The sequence below is a fragment of the Monodelphis domestica genome, chromosome X (assembly GCF_027887165.1).
Source record: "Monodelphis domestica isolate mMonDom1 chromosome X, mMonDom1.pri, whole genome shotgun sequence".
Lineage (NCBI taxonomy): Eukaryota > Metazoa > Chordata > Mammalia > Didelphimorphia > Didelphidae > Monodelphis > Monodelphis domestica.
In genome coordinates, this window is record NC_077235.1 from 4,912,412 (window position 1) to 4,934,192 (window position 21,781).

The 21,781-nt window shown below is 53.2% G+C and overlaps 2 protein-coding genes across 2 annotated transcripts; both read right to left on the reverse strand.

The window, feature by feature from the left end:
- Nucleotides 1-5,816: 5,816 nt before the first annotated feature.
- LOC103099836 (uncharacterized protein DDB_G0284671-like) lies at nucleotides 5,817-8,286 on the reverse strand. The gene is made up of 2 exons (XM_007507555.3): nucleotides 7,939-8,286; nucleotides 5,817-6,616 (listed from the first exon to the last, which is right to left on the reverse strand). Exons 1-2 carry the CDS (start codon nucleotides 8,243-8,245, stop codon nucleotides 6,168-6,170), a joined length of 756 nt encoding a protein of 251 aa, XP_007507617.1. The 5' UTR covers nucleotides 8,246-8,286; the 3' UTR covers nucleotides 5,817-6,167.
- A 4,607-nt stretch (nucleotides 8,287-12,893) lies between these two features.
- On the reverse strand, nucleotides 12,894-19,182 carry LOC103099653 (uncharacterized). The gene is made up of 3 exons (XM_007507554.3): nucleotides 18,602-19,182; nucleotides 14,042-14,305; nucleotides 12,894-13,491 (listed from the first exon to the last, which is right to left on the reverse strand). The coding sequence occupies exons 1-3, from the start codon at nucleotides 18,840-18,842 to the stop codon at nucleotides 13,208-13,210; spliced, it is 789 nt and encodes a 262-aa protein (XP_007507616.1). The 5' UTR covers nucleotides 18,843-19,182; the 3' UTR covers nucleotides 12,894-13,207.
- Nucleotides 19,183-21,781: the final 2,599 nt, after the last annotated feature.

Consider the following 21,781-nt stretch of genomic DNA (forward strand, 5'->3'; position numbering starts at 1 on the left):
CAGTACACTTCTGAGGGCCTTAGAAAAAAAATGCTGTCCACCTCCAGAGCAAGACCTGCTGGAGTCGGAGTGCAGATCAAGGCCGACGACTTTTCAAGTCTTTGGGTTAATGTTTGGGGGTTGGGGTTTTAGAAGAATACTCACAAAAATGGACAACATGGAGGTATGTTTTATGTGATAATGCATGTATAACCTAGATGGAATTGCATGTCAGCCCCCGGAGGGGGAGGAAAGGGAGGAAGGGAGATCAGTTCGATCATATGACTGAGAAAAAGGTGTGTGGAAATTTGTTATAACATGTCATTGATAATCAATAAAGAAATAAATATTTTTACAAATCCACCCTCTGCTTATAGTTTCTTGCTTATGATGAATTGCTTCCTTAATCTCTCTCTGTTCTTATTCCCCCTTCTGTCTGCTACCTCTTCCATCCTGTTTCCCTATTGAGTGAACTGGATTTCTACGCCTAACATTGTGCATGTGTGTATGTGCATGTGTGTGCACGTGTGTGCATGTGCTTCCCTCCATTGATTCAAATCTCCCACTGAGGTTAAAAATCACACAGTGAAATCGCCAACTGCCTCCCAAACTCGTTCTTTCTTCTTCTTTTCCCTCCCAGGATTGGTATTATGTGTTCCATGTATAGAAACTTCCTGATATTTGTGCAAGAATGAGTTGTGCTTAGTGGCAGGCAGGGCTGCGAGCACACGCTTCGGAAACAGGTAGAAGCCGTGTCAGTTAGGGCTGCCTGCTTCCCTCCCAGGGCTTGGGGCCTGCTTCCCGTTAACATCAGCATCTCCTTCTCTTGCTTTTGACTGGACATTTGTCAGTGGCTTCCTTCAAATCGAGAACATCTCTCTGCTGATTATTGACCTTCTTTAATACTTTCTCAGATTTCCGGACTGATTTTTCTTTGAATTTGGGACTCTGCAAAATAGAAATTGTCCTGACAAATACTGGGAAGAACTTCTCGCATGGAACATCATTGGTACTTTTGTTGTTTGTGGGGGTTTCCTTGTTTGCCTTCCAAAGTTTCTATGCAGCTTTACATTTGTGTTCATCAGGGAGGCTGAGAAGTCCTGGATTTCCTTACAAATCCATCTCCCACTCTAGGAGGATAATGTTTTCCTGGTTAAGTTAGTCTTGCTTGTGGGCCTACATCATTTGCCTTCTGAAATACTGTATTCCAGTCCACTTGCTCCTTTGGAGTGGTGGTTGTCTGTTCTTGTGAGATTCTGACTGGGGTTCTTCAATGCTTTAATTCTTTTTCATTCTAGCCATTCGCAACAATTTTTTTTATTTTTTTATCTGAAAATTTGTATTTAATTCATTAATTTAGAAAAAGTTTCCAGGGTTACATGATTTGCAAAAAATGTTTTTGATTCAAATCTGGCCTCAGAGACGTCCCAGCTGTGTGACCCTGGGCAAGTCACTTGACCCCCATTGTGTAGCCCTTAGCGCTCTTCTGCCTTAAAACCAATGCACAATATTGACTCCAAGAGGAAGGTGAGGGTTTAAAAAATGTTTTTGACCTGGATGTGTAACATTTTGGCTCTTGTGTTCCTGGGATTTTTTATTTTAGGGCTCCTTTCAAGCAGTGACTAGTAAATGCTCAACATTTTCATTTTGCTCCCTGGTTCTAGTAACTCTGAGAAGTTTTCCTAAAATATAGATGCAGCCTCTTTTTGGTTTTTCTTGGTTGAGGCTCTCAAATAATCCAGTAATTCTTTTGTTTTGTTTTCTTTTTTAAACCTTTACCTTCTTTCTTAGAATCAATACTGTGGATTGGTTCCAAGGCAGAAGAGCTGTAAGGACTAGTTAAGTGACTTGCGCAGGGTCACACAGCTGGGAAGAGTCTGAGGTCAAATTTGAACCCAGGACCTCCCGTCTCTAGGCCTGGTTCTCAATCGACTGACCTACCTTCCAGTAATTCTTAAATGATTTGTCCTACTTATGAGAAAGAACTATTCACATTCAGAGGAAGAACTGTGGGAGTAAAACCCTAGAAGAAAAACAACTGCTTGATCATGAGAATTGATGATGGGGACGCAGACTCTAAACGATCTAAACAATCAGCCTAGTGTAAATATCAACGGTATGGAAATGGGTCTTGATCAATGACACATGTAAAACCCAGTGGAATTGCTCATTGGCTATGGGAGGTGGTGGGAGGGAAAGAACATGAATATTGTGACCAGGGAAAAATATTCTGAATCAATGAAATAAAATTGAAAAAATTATTTGTCCCATCACTTGTCACTTATTTTGACGCAGGATACCTTGTACTCCTACTTTCTAGTCTTCTTTTAACTTGGTTTTAGTATTTTTTGGCACACCGAGTCATTCACTCCCTTTAGGGAATTGCCGTTTGCTCGCACAGGGTTTCTGGATCTCTTGTGCTAAGATCTTCGTTCTCTTTCCACGCTCTCATTTCTCGACCAGCTTCACCGTCGTTTCCTTTGGGATTCTCCTTCCCTTCATACAATGATTCTGGCCCCCTTTTCTAGGCTCTTGCTTCGCTGCCTCTCCTCCAATTCTCCTGGATGTAGGCCAAAGTGGTGACTGGTGCTGAGCTTTTGCCTCCAGGTGCTTTGGAGTCGTTTGCTTCTCCTGGGCTTGTGTCTCCAGCCAGCATCTGTGCCACTGCGCTGGTTCTTTTGCTCTTGGCTCGTTCTTCCTGCCAACCTGACCGGACTTGATGCTAAGTGCAGGGTCATGGTTGGAGCCAGTAGCCGCTTGATTCCAGAATTGTTCCTTATAGGCTAGATAGCTTAGAACCTGTGACTGTGCCTTGCTGTGGGCTGCTGTCCCTAAGCACAGCACCCCCTCAGTCTGCACTGGGCCTGGCTCTGGGATCCAACAGTGGCAAAGTGGTAGAGCTACCAGCTGGCATCCATTCTTGCTACCTGCACAAGGGAAACAACCTCGGGGCCAGATCTGGGACCTCTTTGTGCCCTGGCACACTGCTGCAGGACCACCCTTTGTTCAGTCTCTGCATTCGAACCCGCTGCCTGGCTGTTATTGGCTAGTCCCATTCTTCCCTAGCCAAGGCCTCTATGTCTTTCTCCCTATGCCCACCTGAGCTACAAGGACTCAGTGTGATTTAAAAAAAACCCCTTAGTTTCCATCTTAGAATGAATAGGTTCCAAGGCCTTCAGAAGGGCCAGAAGGGCTAGGCAATGGGGGTGAAGGGACTTGCTCAGGGTCACCCAGCTAGAAAGGGTCTGAGGTCAGATTGGAACCCAGGAGCTCCCGTCTGCAGGCCTGGCACACTATTCATTGGGCCACCCAGCTGCCCCCTAACTGTGTCTTTTCAGAATTGGATTTACTAATGAAGGCGGGTCTGGTGTGTTTTCTAGATCTTTGTAGAGTGGTGGTAGGGGAGAGCTCGGCTACTCTTCTTCCTGCTCTTCTGCCACTGTTCTCTTATCTGCTTTCTTATTTGTCTTTTTCACAAATTTGTCTAGTTCTGAAAGAGAGTACTTGGAGGCATTTCTCCATGGTGGCGTAATTGGCCATTTGGCTCTTCAGCTTTAAGGGAATGCAGGCTGTTTGGGGCTTAGCTATGGATTCTTCAATTACATTTCCTTTTCCTGTCAAATAGAGATGGGCCTTTGCTCCGATAGAATGTATTGCTAGTAAGTCACTATCCACGCAGATAGATCCACTGGAGAGCTGCCGGGAAAGGGAGGAAGGGAGGGCAAGGCCAGAGTTAATGCTGTGTAGAGAACACCTGCTGGATGTCCATAGAAGCTGGCTCTGAGCCCCAGGTGTGTGGCTGCTGCCCAGGCATGAAGCCCTGGAGGTCTGGGCGCTCCTCGATGCTCTCTTTGCCCCAGACTCCGCCCATCGCCTCCCTCCAGCCCTGGCACAGATTTTTGCCGGGGGTGGGGGGGGGTGGGGGGTGGGGGGCTTCCTGAGGCGGGTCTGGACACCAAGGGGGCCGCTGCATGGCTGCTGATGGGGGCACCTCGAGAAGACTTCGGTCACTCCAATGGCTATCACAGAAAACAGCCGAGCTTTACTGAGCAGGCCCAGACCAGTGCGTGCAAGGTATAAAGCTGAGACTTTGGGCTGATGGCAGAAAAAAAAACTGCTTGATGTCTGGAAGCCTTTGAGCAGGGCCTGGCTGGCCATTTGTGAAGCAGAATCCAGACAGGACTCTGTGGGTGTGGGTGACACTAGATGGCAACGGAGGGGTCCCTCCCACCGTGACATTTGTATTCTGAGCAGAGAGGGACAATGCTGGGAAAGCCCATAAAAGCCACCTACTTTAGCCCTGTCACTGCATGAAGGGCGAAACCAAGGCCCAGAAAATGGGAAATGGACTCAGCCAAGGTCTTTCAGCAAGGAAGTGGCAAAGCTGGTACCAGACACCAGGCCCTACTGAGGCTTCTAACTTTCGAGACTGGCATGAGGGCCCCTCCTAAGGCCCAAACCAGGGAGGCCTAGAGACCCTGCAGGTTCGGGGTGTGCTGGCTGAGGCTCAGGACAGTGAGCAAAGCCTCTGTGGATAGCCGGACTACCTTTGGGATGTTGCCTGTTAGTGCCCCGGGAGGACAGGTGGCAGAGGTCCCTGAGGGCCCAGGGCCCAGGCAGCCAATGCCCACAAACTGCTGAGCACCGTAAGCCAAGGTGCCCCCATCAGCAGCCATGCAGTGGCCTCCTTGGTGCCCAGACCCACCTCAGGAAGCCCCCCAGGCAAATCTGTGCCAGGGCTGGAGGGAGGGAATGGGTGGAGTCTGGAGGAAAGAGAGCAGTGAGGAGTGCCCAGACCTCCCGAGCCTTGCACGTGGTCAGCAGCCACACGCCTGGAGCTCAGAGTCAGCTTCCATGGACATCTAGCAGGGACCCAAGAATACCTTCCTCCCTGGGCTAGCTTTGGTTGTTAAGCCTGCCAAGGGTCAGTACCTCCCAGGAAGTCTTGGTCACCAAAGCAGAGGTGAAGGCCACCCAGTCCCCTATCTGGCAGACGGATCAACTGGGGCCCAGGGATGGTCCAAAGTTTCATGCTCTGAATGACCCGAGTGATCCTGGGTTCGGGTCTAGACTCACAATGACCCTGGGATCGTGACTTCAGGCTCCATTATCCTCATCACACCTTCCTACCCGATTAGGAGGCTGAAGCTGTGGCAGGATTGCCCAAGGTGGGCCCTGGGCTACAGGGCCGCCCATGTGTGGGGAGGGGCCACCCCGGGGTGTGAGTGTGTGCAGTGCCACCCTGGAGTGTAGGCTTTGCAATGAGCTTAGCCCTGTGTTGAACACCCCTCCCCGCCCCTGCAATTCCCCCTGCTGTCAGTAGAGCAGGGAAAGAGGGGACCAAGAGCAGGAGGCAGCACCCTGGAGTCTCCCCCAAGCAGGCTCCAAAGATTTGGGGACACAGTGCTTCCATATGAAGGCAAGCTCCCAGCCTGGCATCTGTGTGCTGCAGCAGGGACCCGAGAGGTGCAAAATCTCCAGCATGGCAGGGGTAGGCTGAGGACCAGGGAGCTGGGATTATGGCAGGGGGTTGCTGCTGGCATGCATGGCCCCCTGCCCCCTGCCTCTGCCCAAGGGGGCCAGGAAGGGCGAAGTCTGCCAGTGTGGTAGCCCCTGACTTCACGGCCTCATGTCTGGCTGCCCCCCACCCCCATCTGGGGGAACCAGCTAAGAAGGAGGCACAGTTGGGGCCATCCCTGCTGTGCTGGCCTGGCTGGCTGAAGTAGGTCACTGTTTGCTGCTTTGCTATGCTGGGCCTGAAGGATGGGGCCCCCCACTAACTCCTGGCTGCCCTCCCTCACCCACCCTGACGACCGCTCACAAAAGTCACCAAAGGAGCAAGAGAACTTTTTTATTGCTAAATATGCAGAGAAAAGCAAGGCGAGCTAAGGGAGCCCAACTTGGAGGCTTTGCTGAGGGGTGGGGTGTGGGAGCCTCCTAGGGGGGCTATAGGGAAGGGGGGCAGCCCCTGCAGGGGGTTCTCCCTAAAGAGGAGGTCACCTGCAAGAGAGCTGAACTGGGGACAACTGGGAGCATGAGCTGGGGATGCTGGGAGAGGGGACCAGGTGAGCGTGGCTCTAGGACAAGGGCCCAGGTGGCATGGGGAGGGGGCCCCCCACCCTTGTAGATGCTGGAGGGCTCTGCTGCTGCAGCTCCGGCGCCGTCACTCTGGTCCAGGCTCGATCCCTCTAAGCAGACTTGCCGGCAGCACTGCCACCGCTGCCACTGCTGCCGCTGCTACCAGCACCCTCAGCAGAAGCAGCCTTGGCACCCCCCTTGAACTTCTTCTGGCCCTTGCCACCCTGGTGCTGAGGCTGCTGCTGGACTGGTGGCTGAGAAAGGGGCAGCTTCTCGGACTTCTCCACCTTGCCAGGCTTCTCGCCTTTACCGGACTTCTCCAGCTTCTCCGGCTTCTCGGCTTTCTCCAGCTTCTCCTTGTTCCCCTCTGTCAGCAAACCAGCCTCTCTGGTGAACTTATCCATCCTCTCGAGCAGGATATCCACTTTCTGCTCGATCTTGGCCAGATCTTTGCGGATTCCCTGCTGATCCTCGCCCTTCCCTTTGGAGGACTTGGGGTTGGGGCTTCGCTGGCCAGCCTTGGCGCCAGAGCCAGCTTTGCCCTTGCCCTTGGAGCTGCCTGATAATCAAAAAGGGACAAAGATGGTCACGGTCTGGTTAGTGGAGCCTTGGAGGGCCCAGGGTGCACCTGCCCTCCCACCCCCCACTGGGGACTGCCAGTCACCTCTCCTGAGTCAGAGCCCCCACCCCGAGGGGTCCCCCAGGGAGCACTCACTTGGACACACTGGCACTTTTCCACAGGCCCAACATAGCTAAGGGTAAGGAAGTAGCAGAGCCTTGGACTTGAACCCAGGCCTCTGTGTGTGTGTGTGTGTGTGTGTGTGTGTCTGTCTCTCTCTCTCTCTCCCTGGATTCACTCAGACTTGTCAGGCAGAGAAGATGGGCCGGCTTTCTGTCCCTCCTCTCCTCCCCCCTTTTGCAGCCCCCCTCCAGACCTCTTAGGTGCTGCCCCCCACTGTGAGCCTTGCCCCCTCCAGCCCTCCCTATCCAGGCACCTGAGTCATGTGCCTAAAGCCTAGCCCTGCCCCCTCCAATCCTTATGCTGCCCCTCCCTCCACCCCCCCCCCCCAGGGACCAGCCCTGATTCTGCACTGCTTGCAGTGGCAGCCCATCCCCCCTGCCTCAGTGGTCTTCTCTTCCCTCTAGGCTCTGCTCCTGCCTCATCTGCTTGAGGACACCTTTCTGGGGGTCCCTTCTTTCACCCATACAAGATGAGGAGCTGAGGCCCCCTATGCACCCCCAGCCCTAAGCTCACTTTCCCAGCACCCTATGCCCCACCCCAGGCCATGCGGCTCCCTCCACTTCCCCAGTGCCTCCCCTGGCCCTGGGCCCCTCCCCCAGGCCATGCGGCTCCCCCCCCCCCATGCCCTGAGTCCACTTCTCCAGCGCTCCCCCCCAGCCCTCTGGGCCTCACTGCCTCCTCTGGGGCCTCAGTTTCTGGCTCGGAGTGGAGTAGGGCAGCTAGGAAGGTTTGCGGCCTGCCAGTCTCTAAAAGCCTCCATTGCCCCCTGCTGTGCTGTGGGGGGAGGGGCAGCCGGGAGCAGGTGGGGTGGGGGGGCAGCTTCTCCTGTCCTCACTGGCCTCTGAGAGCTCTCTGGGCCTCAGTTTCTGGCTGGGAGTGGAGTAGAGCAGCTAGGAAGGTTTGCGGCCTGCCAGTCTCTAAAAGCCTCCATTGCCCCCTGCTGTGCTGTGGGGGGAGGGGCAGCCGGGAGCAGGTGGGGTGGGGGGGCAGCTTCTCCTGTCCTCACTGGCCTTTGAGAGCTCTCTGGCCCCCTGTGCCCTTGGCCTTGGCTGCTCCCCAGGAGCCTCCTCGCCCCCCACCCCCAGAAGGGTCCTGCTGGCCCTAATCTGCTTTTGCCCCCCGCTGGGCCCTGCACTTACCTTTGGCCACCTCCTGGCCTGCAGCGATCTCAGAACCAGAGTCACAGCTGGTGGACTGCTCGGCGGAAGCACCTTCTGCAGACTGGCCCGAGCCCGAGCCGGAGCCAGAGCCTGCCTGAGCGGCCCCCTGGAAAGAGACTTTCTTGGGGGTGGCAGGGGCCGGCTGGCCTGCCTCCCGGCTCTCCCTGGGGGCCCGGCTCAGGCTGGGCCAGTTCCACTCGTCATTGTCCACCTTGATGTCGCCGCTGCCGCCCTCAGGGTCGCCGCTCATGGTCTCAATAGCGGTTATTCGAAGTGCCTCACCCATGGACCCGGAGTCTAGGAGTGAGACGGGCGGCTCCCTGCCTGCACTTATGTACTAGGCAAGTGGCTACAAAAGTAGCGACTGGCTGAGCACAGGGGCCACGTCCCATTGGCTGCTGCAAGGCTCACCTCCCAACCCCCCAGCTGCCTGCCCACTCCCCCAGCCCCCAGCAACTTGCCATGCGGCCTTCGAGCAGGCTGCCCTCCCCCCTGAGGGCACCCCCGGGGCCCCGAGCCTCCCTTTGCGCTGCTGAGCACCCCTGCTATCTCCAAAAAATCTGGGGCGCCCCTGCACCCAGCCCCGGCCCTGTCACGAGGCTCCCACCTTGGGGCTCCCCAGCAGGCTTCCTCCCCTCCCCCAGCAGCGCTTGGGAAGGGGCGTCTGGGAGAGAGCAGAGAAGCATTTGATTCAATGTTAAAACTTGCAGGCCAGGCCCAGCCCCCCAGCAGCAGCTACTCCCTGGGGGTGGGGGAGAGCAGGCTGCAAGGGAAGCAAAGAGCTCAGAGGACACACAGGGACCCCCGTGGGGACAGTCCCAGGAATGGAGCCCCTGTAGGCCCTGGGTGCCAGGGGCCCACCTGCCCCAGGCTCAGAGGGAAGGGCTCCCCAGGGGGTGCTTCTGCCCTACCCCCATCCGGGACAAGCCCTCACCCAGACCCAGGGGGCCTCCTGCTGAAGGAGGGTACCCAGTGCTCCCCGGGAGGACTCAGACTCTAGGGAAGGAGGCCTCTGCCTCCATGCAGCCTAGGAGGACCCCATGGCTCTCATTTAGGTTCCACATTTAGGCCTCCTCTGTGGGGGGCCTCCTCTGTGACAGGGCACGATGGCCCTTGACACCCCTAAAGGGAGCCCCAAGTCTCTCAGGCACCCCCAGCCTCCTCTTATCCTGAGTCTAGAGCCCCAGGGCCTCAAAGCATGTCCAGCGTTCTCCCCAAGAGGGAGGCCCTGCTCTGAGCGCTCTGCAGGCCCTCCTTTGTCTTTCCCAAACTGGGACCCTGAGAGGTGAAGGCTCCACTCCAGGTGTCCTGGCTGCCCCCAGTGAGCCCCATGAGGCTCTCAGCCCCCTCCTGTCAGGCCCTGGGGCTGCCTCACCTTGTGCCCCCTGACGCGGCCTGGAGAGAGGGGTGCGCCTCGTTTGGGCCACACTGGATGCTCAGGGAGAGCCTGCAGCCCACTGGCATCTCCTGGGGGACTGCTGGCCAAGCTGGGCTCTCCCCCAAACCCAGACTGTCTTCTCCGCCCTAAGGCTAAAGAGCTGACCCCTGGGGGCTGGATCCAGTGGTCTGACCCAAGCCATTGCATGCTCTGGGGTGGTGCCCCATCCTCTAGCCTAACCCTGCCTTGGCCACCCCTTTCCCTTTGGGCTCCCCTGTTCACAGGTGAGGAGATGGGGTCCTTGGACTTTGGGGACACGGTGAACCACCCGGGCCCAGTGTAGGCCCTTGGGCCCTGCCCCCGGCTGCCGGGGACCTCCTCCCAGCTGCCCTGGCCCCCCTGAGACACCCGACACCCGTCTGGGCCCAGCCCTGGCACCCGCTCTGGGCTCTGCTCATGCTTTTCTCCCCTGGGCTCCAAGGCCGCCCGGTGAGGCCCATGGCTTTGGGCAAGGGGCCCGGCCCGCAGGAGCCTCTCTTTCCCCCTCTGCCCAGTGCCCGGTGGGCCTGAGGGCCTCCACCGTCCCTTCCCACAGGAAATGTAAGGAGATGCTGGGAGCCGGGCCCTCCCTCACCCCGGGGGCGCCCTGCTGCCCCCCACTGCCTCAGTTCTTGGCCCCCCGGCCACCCCTCGTGCCTCCAGGACAGGCCTGGCTGCAGCCTCAGTGGGCCTTTGGCTCATGCTTTGTCCCCTGGGGCTCTCTTCCTGGCCCCCCCGCCCCCCGCCGCTGGCCCAGCTCCATCCAGCCCGAAGGTCAGCTCGCTTGGTGTTGCAAACACGGGCACACAGAGCACGGGGCCCGGGACCGCCGGGTCCCTCTGGAGGCTCCCAGCATCCGTGGCCTTCCTCCCCCTCCGCCCAGGCCCAGGGTGGCCTTCCTCCCCCTCCGCCCAGGCCCAGGCTCCGTGTTGCTCTTTGGGGCAAACAATGCTCAGATAAGGCAGTGGCAACACAGGAGGTCCAGGCTGTCCCCGGGGGCCTGTGAAGCGCGCAGGGAGTGCAGTCTCACGCGCCGCGCAGGAGGTGGGAGGCCCAGGAGGCCGCTCTTTGTAGCAAAAGAAGCGAGGCCAGCACGTCTTGTCTGTCTCCCTGCCTGCCTGCCCGCCCGCCCGCCCGCCCGGGACTCCCTCTGCCAGCCTCCCTCCCCCGTGGCCAGAGCATGCTCCAGGCCTGCCCATGTCAGCACGGCTCCAGGGCCCGGGGGCTAATCTCGGCCAGCTCCCCTCCTGCCGGGACTCGGGCCTGGCCCTCGTGCCTCCCTCCCCCGGGGTCTTTCTGTTCTGGACGGGCACCCCCAGGTGCCCAGAGCGGGGCTCTTATCACGCCCGCCTCGCTCCCTCCTCCCCGCTGTGGCGCGGCCGGCCGCAGCCCAAGCAGGCTGCCCGGGAGCTCGCCCTTGGCAGCACACAGGCCCTTTGTTCCCGGGAAGGAGAGGAGCAGATGCGGGTCCAGGGCTTGGAGGCCAGAAGGAGACAAGAGGTTTTGTTGCAGTTTCCCTGCGGCCTTGTGCTCCCTGGCAGCCAGAGGCCCAAGCCTTGGGGACCAGCTCAGCAGGGGGCCCTCAAGTGGGAGGGGGGCCACTACGGCCTGCATGAGACTCAGGGAGGGGGGCCACCAAGCCCTCCATCGGCTCGGGAAGGGGGGCCACCAAGCCCTCCATAAGGCCCGAGGCAGAGGGGCCACTGACCCCTCCATAGGCTCAGGGAGGGGGGCCACTGACCCCTCCATAGGCTCAGGGAGGGGGGCCACTGATCCCTCCATAGGCTCGGGGAGGGGGGCCACTGACCCCTCCATAGGCTCGGGGAGGGGGGCCACTGACCCCTCCATAGGCTCGGGGAGGGGGGCCACTGACCCCTTAATAAGGCTCGGGGAGGGGGGCCACTGACCCCTTCATAGGCTCGGGGAGGGGGGCCACTGACCCCTCCATAGGCTCGGGGAGGGGGGCCACAGATCCCTCCATAGGCTTGGGGAGGGGGGCCACAGATCCCTCCATAGGCTTGGGGAGGGGGGCCACTGATTCTTCCATAGGCTCCAGGTGGGGGCATTTTCACTTGGAAAGAAAACCTCATGGGGTCCTCGCCTCCTTTCCTCACGTTTTCATTTCTTCTGTTGGGTCTCTCCCAAAGGGGCCCCTATCTAGTTCTGGGCGCGGCGGGGAGTCTCGTGGGGCTGGACCGCCTGGTGCTCGTCAGCCCTCCTCTACAGCAGTGTCTCTGCTTTGACAGAGGGGGAAACAGAGGCACATGGCTGGTCCCTGGCTCCCGGGATCAGAGAATGCTCCCCCTGGAGCTGAGCCAGAGCAGCTCCTCGGTCCCTAGAGAGGACGGCCTCAGCTAAGGCCACGCCGGCGCTTGGCTCCTAGAACGTGGGGCCGGCAGAGACCCGGCCTCCTTTCTTTCAGCCCTGTGATGGGGCAGAAGGACGAATGGGGCCCAAAGAGGCCGGGGGGCGGCCCCAGGTCCCACGGCTTTCTGACCCGCCAGCTGTGCCCTTCCACCGGCCTAGAGGCTTAGGCCCTGGCCGGAGCTCCTCACTCCCCGGCCCCGGGATTCCCTCCCTCCTCCTGATCCCCAGCCCTGCCACGGGCCTGGGCCCGAGGGCCTCGTGGGGCCGCTGCCTGCCCCGAAGGAGCTCAGAGCGAGCGTGCTGGGCCGGGCTCCTGGGGCGCCGTCTCGGGGCAAGGGCTGGCTGCCCTGGGCTACTGCTCGAGCCAGTGCTTGGAGCTGCCCGGGCCCCGGGAGCCCGCTCCCTAGCCCACAGCGCCTTGCCAAGAGCTTCACCTCTCCCCTTGGGCCTGGGCCTAGGGAAGGTGTCTGCTTGGAGGCAGCTCTCCTGGGCATCCTCCTCCAGCTCCTTCCCTTTGGGGGTCCTGGCTGCGCAGGGTTCCTGCCCCTTCCCTGGCCGGGGACCAGCATTACTGCAGGCCCCCGGACAGAGCAGGGCTGTGCTGGGTTCAAGCTCTCTGAGGCCCAGCCAGCCAGGCCCCGAGGAAGCCTCCTGGCCCTGGGAGTGTAGGTGTGGAGCGTGTTCCCTCCTCTGCTCTCATTACTGACTCCCCCCCCCCCTGTCTTTCTTGAAGTGCCTCCTTGGGAGTCAGGAGCATTCCCCATGCCCTCTTCCTTCCAGTGCCTCCCCACTGGCCAACAGTCCCAGTCTTGCCTAGTTCATATGGATTGCTTGGCATGTTATCTCCGCCAAGACTTGAAGTCCTTGGCAGCAGGAACCATCTTTTGCCTCTTCTTGTACCCCCCAAACTTAGCACATTGTGGGTGCCTGCTGTGTATTGACTGGGTTCTTGGAGCTCTGTATGGGAGGGCTGGCCAGGAAGAGGCCAGCTTTGGGGATATCCTCCTGCTGCTGCCTTGCCTGACCTGGGCTTCCAGGGTCTTTGCCACTTTCCGATGCTGGGTCCGAGGGACGGAGACTTCCCGCCTACCTGGCTTTTGTTTCCCCACTCGCCCCTCCACACACCCCTTTAAAAGAAGACCAAACCAAAGAAAGAACAATTTTTTTTTATTTTTTTTATGCTTTCCAACTTAACAAGGCAAAATTCAGGGGTCAAAATTGAATTTTTTGGTATGAATAGACCCTTTGCAAACAGCTGAAGTGGGGAACCTGGAGACACAAAGGTGGAGGACACTAGTGAGCATGTGCTCGAAGATCTCAAGGGAGAGGGCCTGGTGAGAATGGCTCTAGGACATGGGCTCCGGATGTCACCTTCTGCTCCATCGTCCTGAGCCATCTCAGTTGGTCCTGTCAGCCTTGGTCTTCAGTGGTCCTCTCTTCCAGGTGACCCCCTTCTAAACAGACTCAATTGCTATCTTTGCGGCCACCACTGTCGCCGCTGCCACTACCACTGCCCTCAGCTGCCCCGGCGTAGATTCTGCGCTTCTGTATGGTTTTGCGGGCCCGCTGCTTCTTCACCCTCTCTTTCTTCTCCTCCACCTGAGGCAGTGGGATCGCTTTCTCCGTAACCATCTCTTCTTCCCACTTCTGCCTGATGACTTTCACTTGGGAGGTTTCTGGCCCAGAATCGTCATCCTGGTTGTTCTCATGAAGGATGATGCTCTCCTTTTGTACCTCATAGAACTCGTCTGTCAAAAAAACAAGCGAACAAATTGGCGCAAAGTTAGTATCGATGGCCAACACAAGTGGCTCCCAGAGCATCTTCTATCTGGCATCTCCTTTGGTCCTCCCACCAGCCCTGGGAGGCTGCCAGGTATGCTGGGCATGGGATTGCCTTTTGGTCAACCTGAGCCTGCATACAGAGTATCAAAGGGTTGAACGTGGAAGACATTTTCGAAACCACTGAGTCAAGTCTCTTGCCCATTTCTAGAGTGAACTGAGGGCCAAAAACTTACCGAAGCTCTGATGATTCCTGATGAAGAACAAACCTGTCTGAGATAGACATGTCAGTAGGTGTCAAAAGGCTATCTAGGAAACTATGTCAGTCCCTTGGGCCCTTCCAAGGGAAATGAGTGAAGATTCAACTAGTTAGGAGGAAGAAAGGGCTCGGGAAGCCAGATGAGGGATGTCTGAGCTACGTCTCGGGGGATGACCCCCTAACAGTAAAGGACAGAGATGAGGCTGGGAGCTTGGAGAGCTTCTGTGGCAACCCGCCTCCACCCTGAGCCCACCCCCTACCTTCTTCATAAACTGTGGTCCCAGAAACGGCCTTTTTCTTCAGAACTTGCATCTTGGTGAGCTTTCTTTTCTTGGCCTGGCGTTTCTGCTTGATCTCAATTTTTTCAACCGAGGACAGCAGAGAATCCACTTTATATTTAATCTTGCTCAACTCTTTCTTGACGTTGTACAGGTCATTTCCCTTCAGTCTGGCTAACTTGGCTGGGGAACCCTGGTGCTCAGACATGAAAGTAGGGACCCTTGTGGTTTTACAGATCCTCTTGGCTGTTAAGAAAAATGATCATCAGAATTACAATGATGACACTTGTGCGTTTCAGTGGAATCAGACAAAAAGGCAAAAAGGCAGAGGCCTGGTCTTAGGGACAGTGGGCCTGGGTTCAAATCATGCCGTGTGCCCCATGACTCCTCCTAGAAGAAGCAGACAAGAGTAATGCGGAGCACGGTTGGCAAGGTGAGAAGGAATTGATCCATGGATGGCTCTAAAGCTAACAGGTTGGATCTTCACTTCAGGAAAATCACTTTGGTGACTGAATGGAGTCAAATGGAGCCTGGATCAAAGAGAGACTACAGGCAGGCAGATGCCCTCCCTCCCCAGCAGTTATTGCAATAATTCTGACATGGTGTGATGAGGGCCTGCACCGGGGATGGCGTGGGCTCAGAGGAGAAGAGGGGATAGATAGAGATAGATATGAGACATGTGAACAAAATGATTTGGTCACAGTTGGGGGTAAGGGAGGACGGCCCTAGGCTAGGCAGTTGCAGTGGGTAAAACAGCCTGAGTTAGGAAGGCCTAAGTTCAATACTTGCTCCAGATACTTCTCAGCTTTGTGACCTTGGGCAAGTCACTTAACTTCTGCCTGTCTCAGTTTCCTCATCTATACAACGGGGGTGGCAATCAGAATATTTATCTCTGAGGATCAAATGAGATAGGAATTGTGCCTTGTAAACACAAGGTAAATACTAGCCATAGATAGTATTAGCCTGGGACATTGGGAGGTTGGTGGTGTTTTCTCTTGGGCCTACCTATGGTTAAGAAAGTATAAGATAGGGCAAAAGCAAACAAACCAAAATGGCGTGTCTACTACACCTGAGCGTTTGCAGAACACTTGAAGAATTCTTTATTCCTTGTTGTGTTGTGGGCCCCTTGGGCAGGCCAGGAAAGTCCTGAGACTCCTCTCACTTATGCGTTTAAGAGCATGAATGGAGTACAGATGACTACAAGGTGGGCTTTTCTTAAGATTCCCAGATTAAGAATCTCCAATTGAGGGCAACTAGGTGATTTGGTGAATAGAGTGCCAGGCCACGAGTTGGGAGGACCTGGGTTTGAATCTGCAATTAGATACTTCCTAGATGTGTGACCCTGGGCAAGTCACTTAAGCCCAGTTGCCTAACCCTGGCCATTCTTCTATCTTAAGGTTGGGTTGATATTGAGCTTCTTTCACATTTTGGATATGGAAATCTGTGTTGTATGATGATGCACATGTAGTCTGTGGCACATTAGCTGCTATTTTGTGGAGGGTGGGGGAGGCGGGAGATAGAGAGAAAGAACATAGATCACATAACTTTAGGAAATAATTATTAAAAACTGTATTGGGGGCAGCTGGGTGGCTCAGTGGATTGAGAGCCAGGCCTAGAGATGGGAGATCCTAGGTTCCAATCTGGCCTCAGACACTTCCCAGCTGGGTGACCCTGGGCAAGTCACTTGACCCCCATTGCCTAGCCCTGACCACTCTTCTGCCTTGGAGCCAATACACAGTATTGACTCCAAGACGGAAGGTAAGGGTTTAAAAAAAAAACTGTATTGATGTTAAAAAACACTTGAAGCAAATTTACATTTTAAAATGTTTCTGTTTTTAAAACTTTCAAGTCAAATTCAAGTTAAATTTTAAAATCTAACATTTTATTCTATTTATTTTGGGGGGTTATAATAGTCATCTTTATTATATGAAAGGATAATTCCAATGAACAGAGCCAACTTCCTGAGTTTTTTCTCCGCCCCCCCCAGTGTGGAATCACACTGTATTTTAATGAGGCCAAATTTTCTTTGTTCCGTTCTTTTCCTTCTTTTTAGTTTTCTCTTTAAAATTTTAATAACAAATTTAATAACCAAAAAATTTAATAACAAATCCCCAAGTTGTCCAAGTTTATGCGATTCATGTTGTCTCCTTCCCTCCTCCCAGAGTTGACAAGCAATTCAATCTGGGCTGTACCCATATTATCGCTCAAAACAAATTTCCACATTATTCATTTTTGTAAATGTAAATCTTACAAAGCAAAACTGCAAACCATCTATCGAAATAAACAAGTGGTAAATCATATATTTGCATTTGCATTTCTACTCCAGCAGTTCCTTCTCTGGAGGCAGAAAGTCCCTAAGAATTGTCCTCCATCATTGTGCTGCTATTACTTGCAGTCTGCCACATTTGAGAATTTCACAGTATTTCAGTTACTCCCAGTAATGATCTCCTGGTTCTGCTTATTTCACTCTGCATTAGTTTCCATAGCTCTTCCCAGCTCTTTCTGAAACCCTCCTGTTCATCCTTCCTTATAGCATAATAGTACTCCATCACCGTCCTAAACCACGCCTTGTCCAGCCATTCCCCAGGCCAGGGACACCCCCTCATTTTTCTTTTTTTTTTTTGCTACCACAAAAAGTGCAGCTTTAAGTGGTTTTGTATAAATTGGTCCTTTCCCAGTTTTTTACTCTGTTTGGGTTACAGACCTAGTGGCGGATTGGATTGCTAGATCAAAACATATGCATCATTTTATAACCCTTTGGGCATAATTCCACATCACCCTCCAGAATGGTCAAATCAATTCACAGCTCTACCACTAATGCATTAGTGTCCTGATTTTGACAACATTTATCATTTTCCTTTACCGTCATATCAGCCAATCTGATAGGTGTGAGGTGGTACCTCAGAGTTGCTTTAATGTGCATTTCTCTGATCAGGAGGGATTTAGAACATAAAAGCTAACATTTTAATTAAAAAACTTAATTTTGAAAATAACTTTTACAATTAGAATTTCCCCCCATTTTTTAGAAATTAAAATCTTTAAATTTTAAGTTTTAAGGCTTTGTGTTGCATTTTTAAAAACTAATACTTAAAACTTTTATTTTTAACAAGTTTCAAGTTTTATTTTAAGTATGTAAGTATCAAAACTAAAAATATGAGAAAATTGTAGTTCTTAACATTTTTAAATTGTGATTTAAAATGCCAAACAATCTTAATTTAAAACTTATTTTATATAAAACATAGCTCTAAACATTTTAAATCAAAACTTTAAAATTTACAATTTTTTAAAATTATTTTTTTTAAACCCTTACCTTCCGTCTTGGAGTCAATACTGTGTATTGGCTCCAAGGCAGAAGAGTGGTAAGGGCTAGGCAATGGGGGTCAAGTGACTTGCCCAGGGTCACACAGCTAGGAAGTGGCTGAGGTCAGATTTGAACCTAGGACCTCCCGTCTCTAGGCCTGGTTCTCAATCCACTGAGCTACCCAGCTGCCCCCTAATTTTTTTAAATTATTAAAAAATATAATGAAAAATTCTTTTAATTAAAACAACTTAACATTCTCATAATTAAAGTTTTAATTTTTAAAAACTTAAATTGATTTTTTAAATTACTTTAAAACATTTTAACATTTAATTAAAATTTTAATATTAAAATATGGATTAAATACTAAATGAAAAATAAATTAATTTAATTTTTAATTAATTCTTTAAATTTAAAAGTAATATTTCAAACATCATTTTCAATTAAGCATGTTTTAAAATTCTTTTTGTAAAGTCTAATTCTAAATATTTGATTACAATTTATTTTATTTCATTATTATTATTTTTTAAACCCTTACCTTCTCTTCTATCTAGGAATCAATACTATGTATTGGTTCTAAGGCAGAAGAGTGTTGAGGGCTAGGCAGGGGGGGGGGTCAAGTGATCTGCCCAGGGGCACCCCGCTGTGAAGGGTCTGAGGCCAGATTGGAACCCAGGAGCCCCCTGTCTCTAGGCCTGGCTCTCAATCCCCTGATTACAATTTTAAAAAATTTCAAAAGAATTTTTCAGCCATGAGACCCTTCAGGGCCTCCAGCTCAGTATAGGCGGAAGCCATTTTGTTTCTGGCAGGGCCTGGGTTGTTTCTCCCTCTCCAAAATGGCCGCTAACCACAAAGTCACATGGCCTGTGAAAGTAGTTAGCACAACATTTTACAGCAAAGAAAGTTTTCAGAAAAGTCTCTCCTGAAAGACAGCTCTGTCTACCTTAAATAAACCCTGTTTGAAAGAATAATGTAGAAAGCCCAGGGGAGTGAGAGGCAGGCCCAGAGAGGGGAGGTCCAGGGGTCCAGTCTGGCCTCAGGCCCTTCCCGGCTCGGTGCCCCCTTGCCCAGCCCCAGTGGCACTCCTCTGCCTTAGAAGCAGTGCCCAGTATTGCCTGTAAGGTGGGGGGGGGGGAAGGCTTCATAAAGAAGCAGTAAAGAATGAGGCTGAATCAGATGGACCCCCTGGGGTTCTCGGCTCTCCCCAGAGCTGCAGTTTCAGCCTCCCCCCAAAGCCTGCTTACCTTGAATCTGGGGAGAGTTCTCCAGAATTTCCGATTCCGAGGACGAGGTCACCGTAATGAGCTCCACCGAGGTTGGGGTGCTGGCAGCAGCCTCCATGGCTGGGTTCTCGCTGGCCTCCCCGCAGCCCGATGGGGAGGGTGAGCCGGGCTCACAAATGCAGGGCCAGGCCCAGGTCCCCTCACACAGAGGCTGCTCCTCTTCAGAGCTCGCCTGGCCTGTGAGGCGAATTTCTTCAGCCATCAGAGCCCAACCGAAGCAAGCGGAGCCCACAAAGGAGCTCAGACACAAACCTGCTCACAGCACAGCTCCGCAGCCCCAGCAAGAATGTGTGGAAGGAAAGAAGTCGCCTTTTATTGGATGTTCGAAGCCCACTCTTGCCTCGCCCTGTTCAGATCCTCCCTACCTCTTCCATTTTTCCTGCGGGGGGAGGTGGGGGGCAGGGAGTCAGGAGGGGGGGCCCTGGGGGACCCTGCTTCCCCCAAAGTGTCCCCTTGGGCCTTTACCCTTTTCTTTCCAAGCTCCACACTCAAAGGGCTTTTGCCACCTTACATGTTGCTCTCACTTTTACTGTCATTTGCTGGCACTTTGCAATGCAGTTTCTCCCCCTCCCCAAGCCAGCGGGCAATATGATATAGCCCGCACACAGTAGGATACAATATAGATGTTTCTCCCTTCATCAGGTGGTCAAAGAAGATACATATTGCCTGCAGAACAGAAAAAACTCAAGAAGAAAAAAGTACAGAAAAGGCTGCTTTCACTGCACTCAGACTAAAGGAGTAACAGGGCCCAGGCCCTCGGGGCTCCCCGTTTGGCTGCTCACAGTGTGGCCTTCACAGCTACCCATCATGCAGTGCTTCCATTGCTCTCCGACATCCCCTGCTTCCCTGAGCATCATTTCCTCCTAGCCCTTCTGCGGCTTTGGGGGATCAGCTTGTTTGCTGTTGGCAATGGCGCAGGAGTTTTTCCCTTCCGATCATACAGCATAGCTCGTTCAGCCACTCTCCCTCCAGTGAATGGGCACCCCTCAGAGCTGCTGCTGCTGCTGTGCATCCTTTTGTACAAGCAGCTCCTTTCCTCTGGGTCTGGGGCCTTAGCGGAGCAGGCCCAGCCAGCCATGCGGTTGCCAAGTCAAAGGGGCTGCACAGCTTTGGGGCCCTTTCTTTGGCCAGGGTCCCAAACTGCTCTCCAGAATGTCCGGTTCACTTCACAGATCCACCAACAGTGTATTAGTGGCCCAATTTTCAACATCCCCTCTCAGCCCCGTCGATCGCTTGCTTTCCTTTTTGGCTATATCGGCCAGTCTGATAGGTGGGGGAGTGATCTTTATTTCCTGCATTTTTCTAATCAATAATAATTTACAGGGGGCAGCTGAGAAGCTCAGTGGGTAAGAGTTAGGCCCAGAGATGGGGGGTCCTGGGTTCCAATCTGGCCTCAGACACTTCCCAGCTGTGTGACCCTGGGCAAGTCACTTCATCCCCATTGCCTAGCCCTTACTGCTCTTCTGCCTTGGAACCAATACACAGTATTGACTCCAAAACGGAAGGGAAGGATTTTAAAAATAATTTACAGCATTTTTATATGACTAAAAGTAGATCCTTTTTCTTCAGCTGAGAACTGCCCGTTTGTGTCCTTGGATCGTGTGTCAGTTGGGAGGAGATGCTTTGTGCCCTTGTACATTTAACTCACTTGGGAGCAGCTAGATGACTTAGTGGACTGAAAACCAAGCCTGGAGCTGGGAGGTCCTGGATTCAAGTGTGGCCTCAGACATGTGCCAGCTGTGTGACCCTGGGCAAGTCACTTCATCCCCATTGCCTAGCCCTTAGTGCTCTGCTGCCTTGGAACCAATACAGTGTTGACTCTAAGACAGAAGGGAAGGGTTTAAAAAATAAATAAAATACATTTAACTCACTTCTTGTCTATGTATAGGAAACTGAGAAAATGCAGTGTTTCCTTAACAGCAGTAGCCACCCAGCCTCCCTCCAGTAAGAGGGAATCCCTTTTCCGCTTCCTCAGCCAACACAAGCCCCTTGAGAAGAGCCTCCATTGTCTGTCTGTCAGGAGCTTTCCCTCTCCCGCCAGCTTCTGCCCAACCTTAATGATCCTCACTGTCCTCGCTGGAGGCCCAGCCGAGAAAGGCTGATCTAACGGGATGGGCTGAGCTATTCGTGGCTGTCCAGAGATCCAGGATATCCTGAGGGACTGAGGACAAGGAGTGCTCTGGAGGAAGAACGGTGGGAGCAGGAATGCAGGTGAGAGCAAGCCATTTACCCTTGGAGTCCAAGTTTGAGGGTTTGGCTTCCAGAAGATCAGCCACTTAAAAGATGAACAATGTGGAAACACGATAATGCATGTAAAACCCACGTGGAATGGCCTGCAAGCTCCATGGGGGAGGGGGAAGGAAGGGGGAGACCATTTGGATCATAGAACTTCGGAAAACTCAGGTGGAAATTTATTACACACACTTTGTAATAGAGAAATTTGTTTACAAATAAGGAAAAAGGAACGAGGCTGCTCCCTCTCTCCTGTGACAGCCCTTCTGCTATCTATAAACATTGTCCCCCATCCCCACTCCCTGTCCCAAATCTCCCCCTTTTTTAACCCCCCACTGGAAATCTTAGTACCAATTCTGCATATTGGTTCTAAGGCAGAAGAGCGGTAAGGGCTAGGCAATGGGGATCAAGTGACTTGCCCAGGGCCACACAGCTGGAACGTGTCTGAAGCCAGGTGCGAACCCAGGACCTCCCCTCTCTAGGCCTGGCTCCCAATCCACTGAGGCACCTTGCTGTCCTGTCCCCCATAACAGTTTATTAAAGAGCACAGGGCCAAGCATAGATCCCTGGGCTATTCCACGGGGAACTGATTTCTTCCACGCTGCCACTGAACCTGCCCACCCACCCTTCTAAAAGCTCTGACCCCACATCAGTGGACAGTCATTTCTGGCAGCCCTGTTGTTCCCTCAATCAATTGGGACAAAAGTTGATGACAAATTTCCTTGATAAAAGTCTCATTTCTCAAACATACAAAGAACAAAGTCGAATGTGTAAGCATACAGGCCATCGCCCAAATGACAGATGGTCAGAGGACATGAACAAGCAGTTTTCAGATGAAGAAATCAAAGCCGTCAATAATCACATGAAAAGGTGTTCTAAATCCCTGTTGATTAGAGCTAATTAAAACAA

Excerpts from the sequence above, each read along its gene's own strand:
- LOC103099653 (XM_007507554.3), bottom strand. The coding sequence starts at position 18,842 with ATGGCTGAAGAAATTCGCCTCACAGGCCAGGCGAGCTCTGAAGAGGAG. Across the intron at positions 14,306-18,601 it reads GAACTCTCCCCAGATTCAAG|CCAAGAGGATCTGTAAAACC; the intron begins GTAAGCAGGCTT and ends TTTTCTTAACAG. Across the intron at positions 13,492-14,041 it reads GACCACAGTTTATGAAGAAG|ACGAGTTCTATGAGGTACAA; the intron begins GTAGGGGGTGGG and ends TTTTTTTGACAG.
- LOC103099836 (XM_007507555.3), bottom strand. The coding sequence starts at position 8,245 with ATGGGTGAGGCACTTCGAATAACCGCTATTGAGACCATGAGCGGCGAC. Across the intron at positions 6,617-7,938 it reads AGGCCAGGAGGTGGCCAAAG|GCAGCTCCAAGGGCAAGGGC; the intron begins GTAAGTGCAGGG and ends TTTGATTATCAG.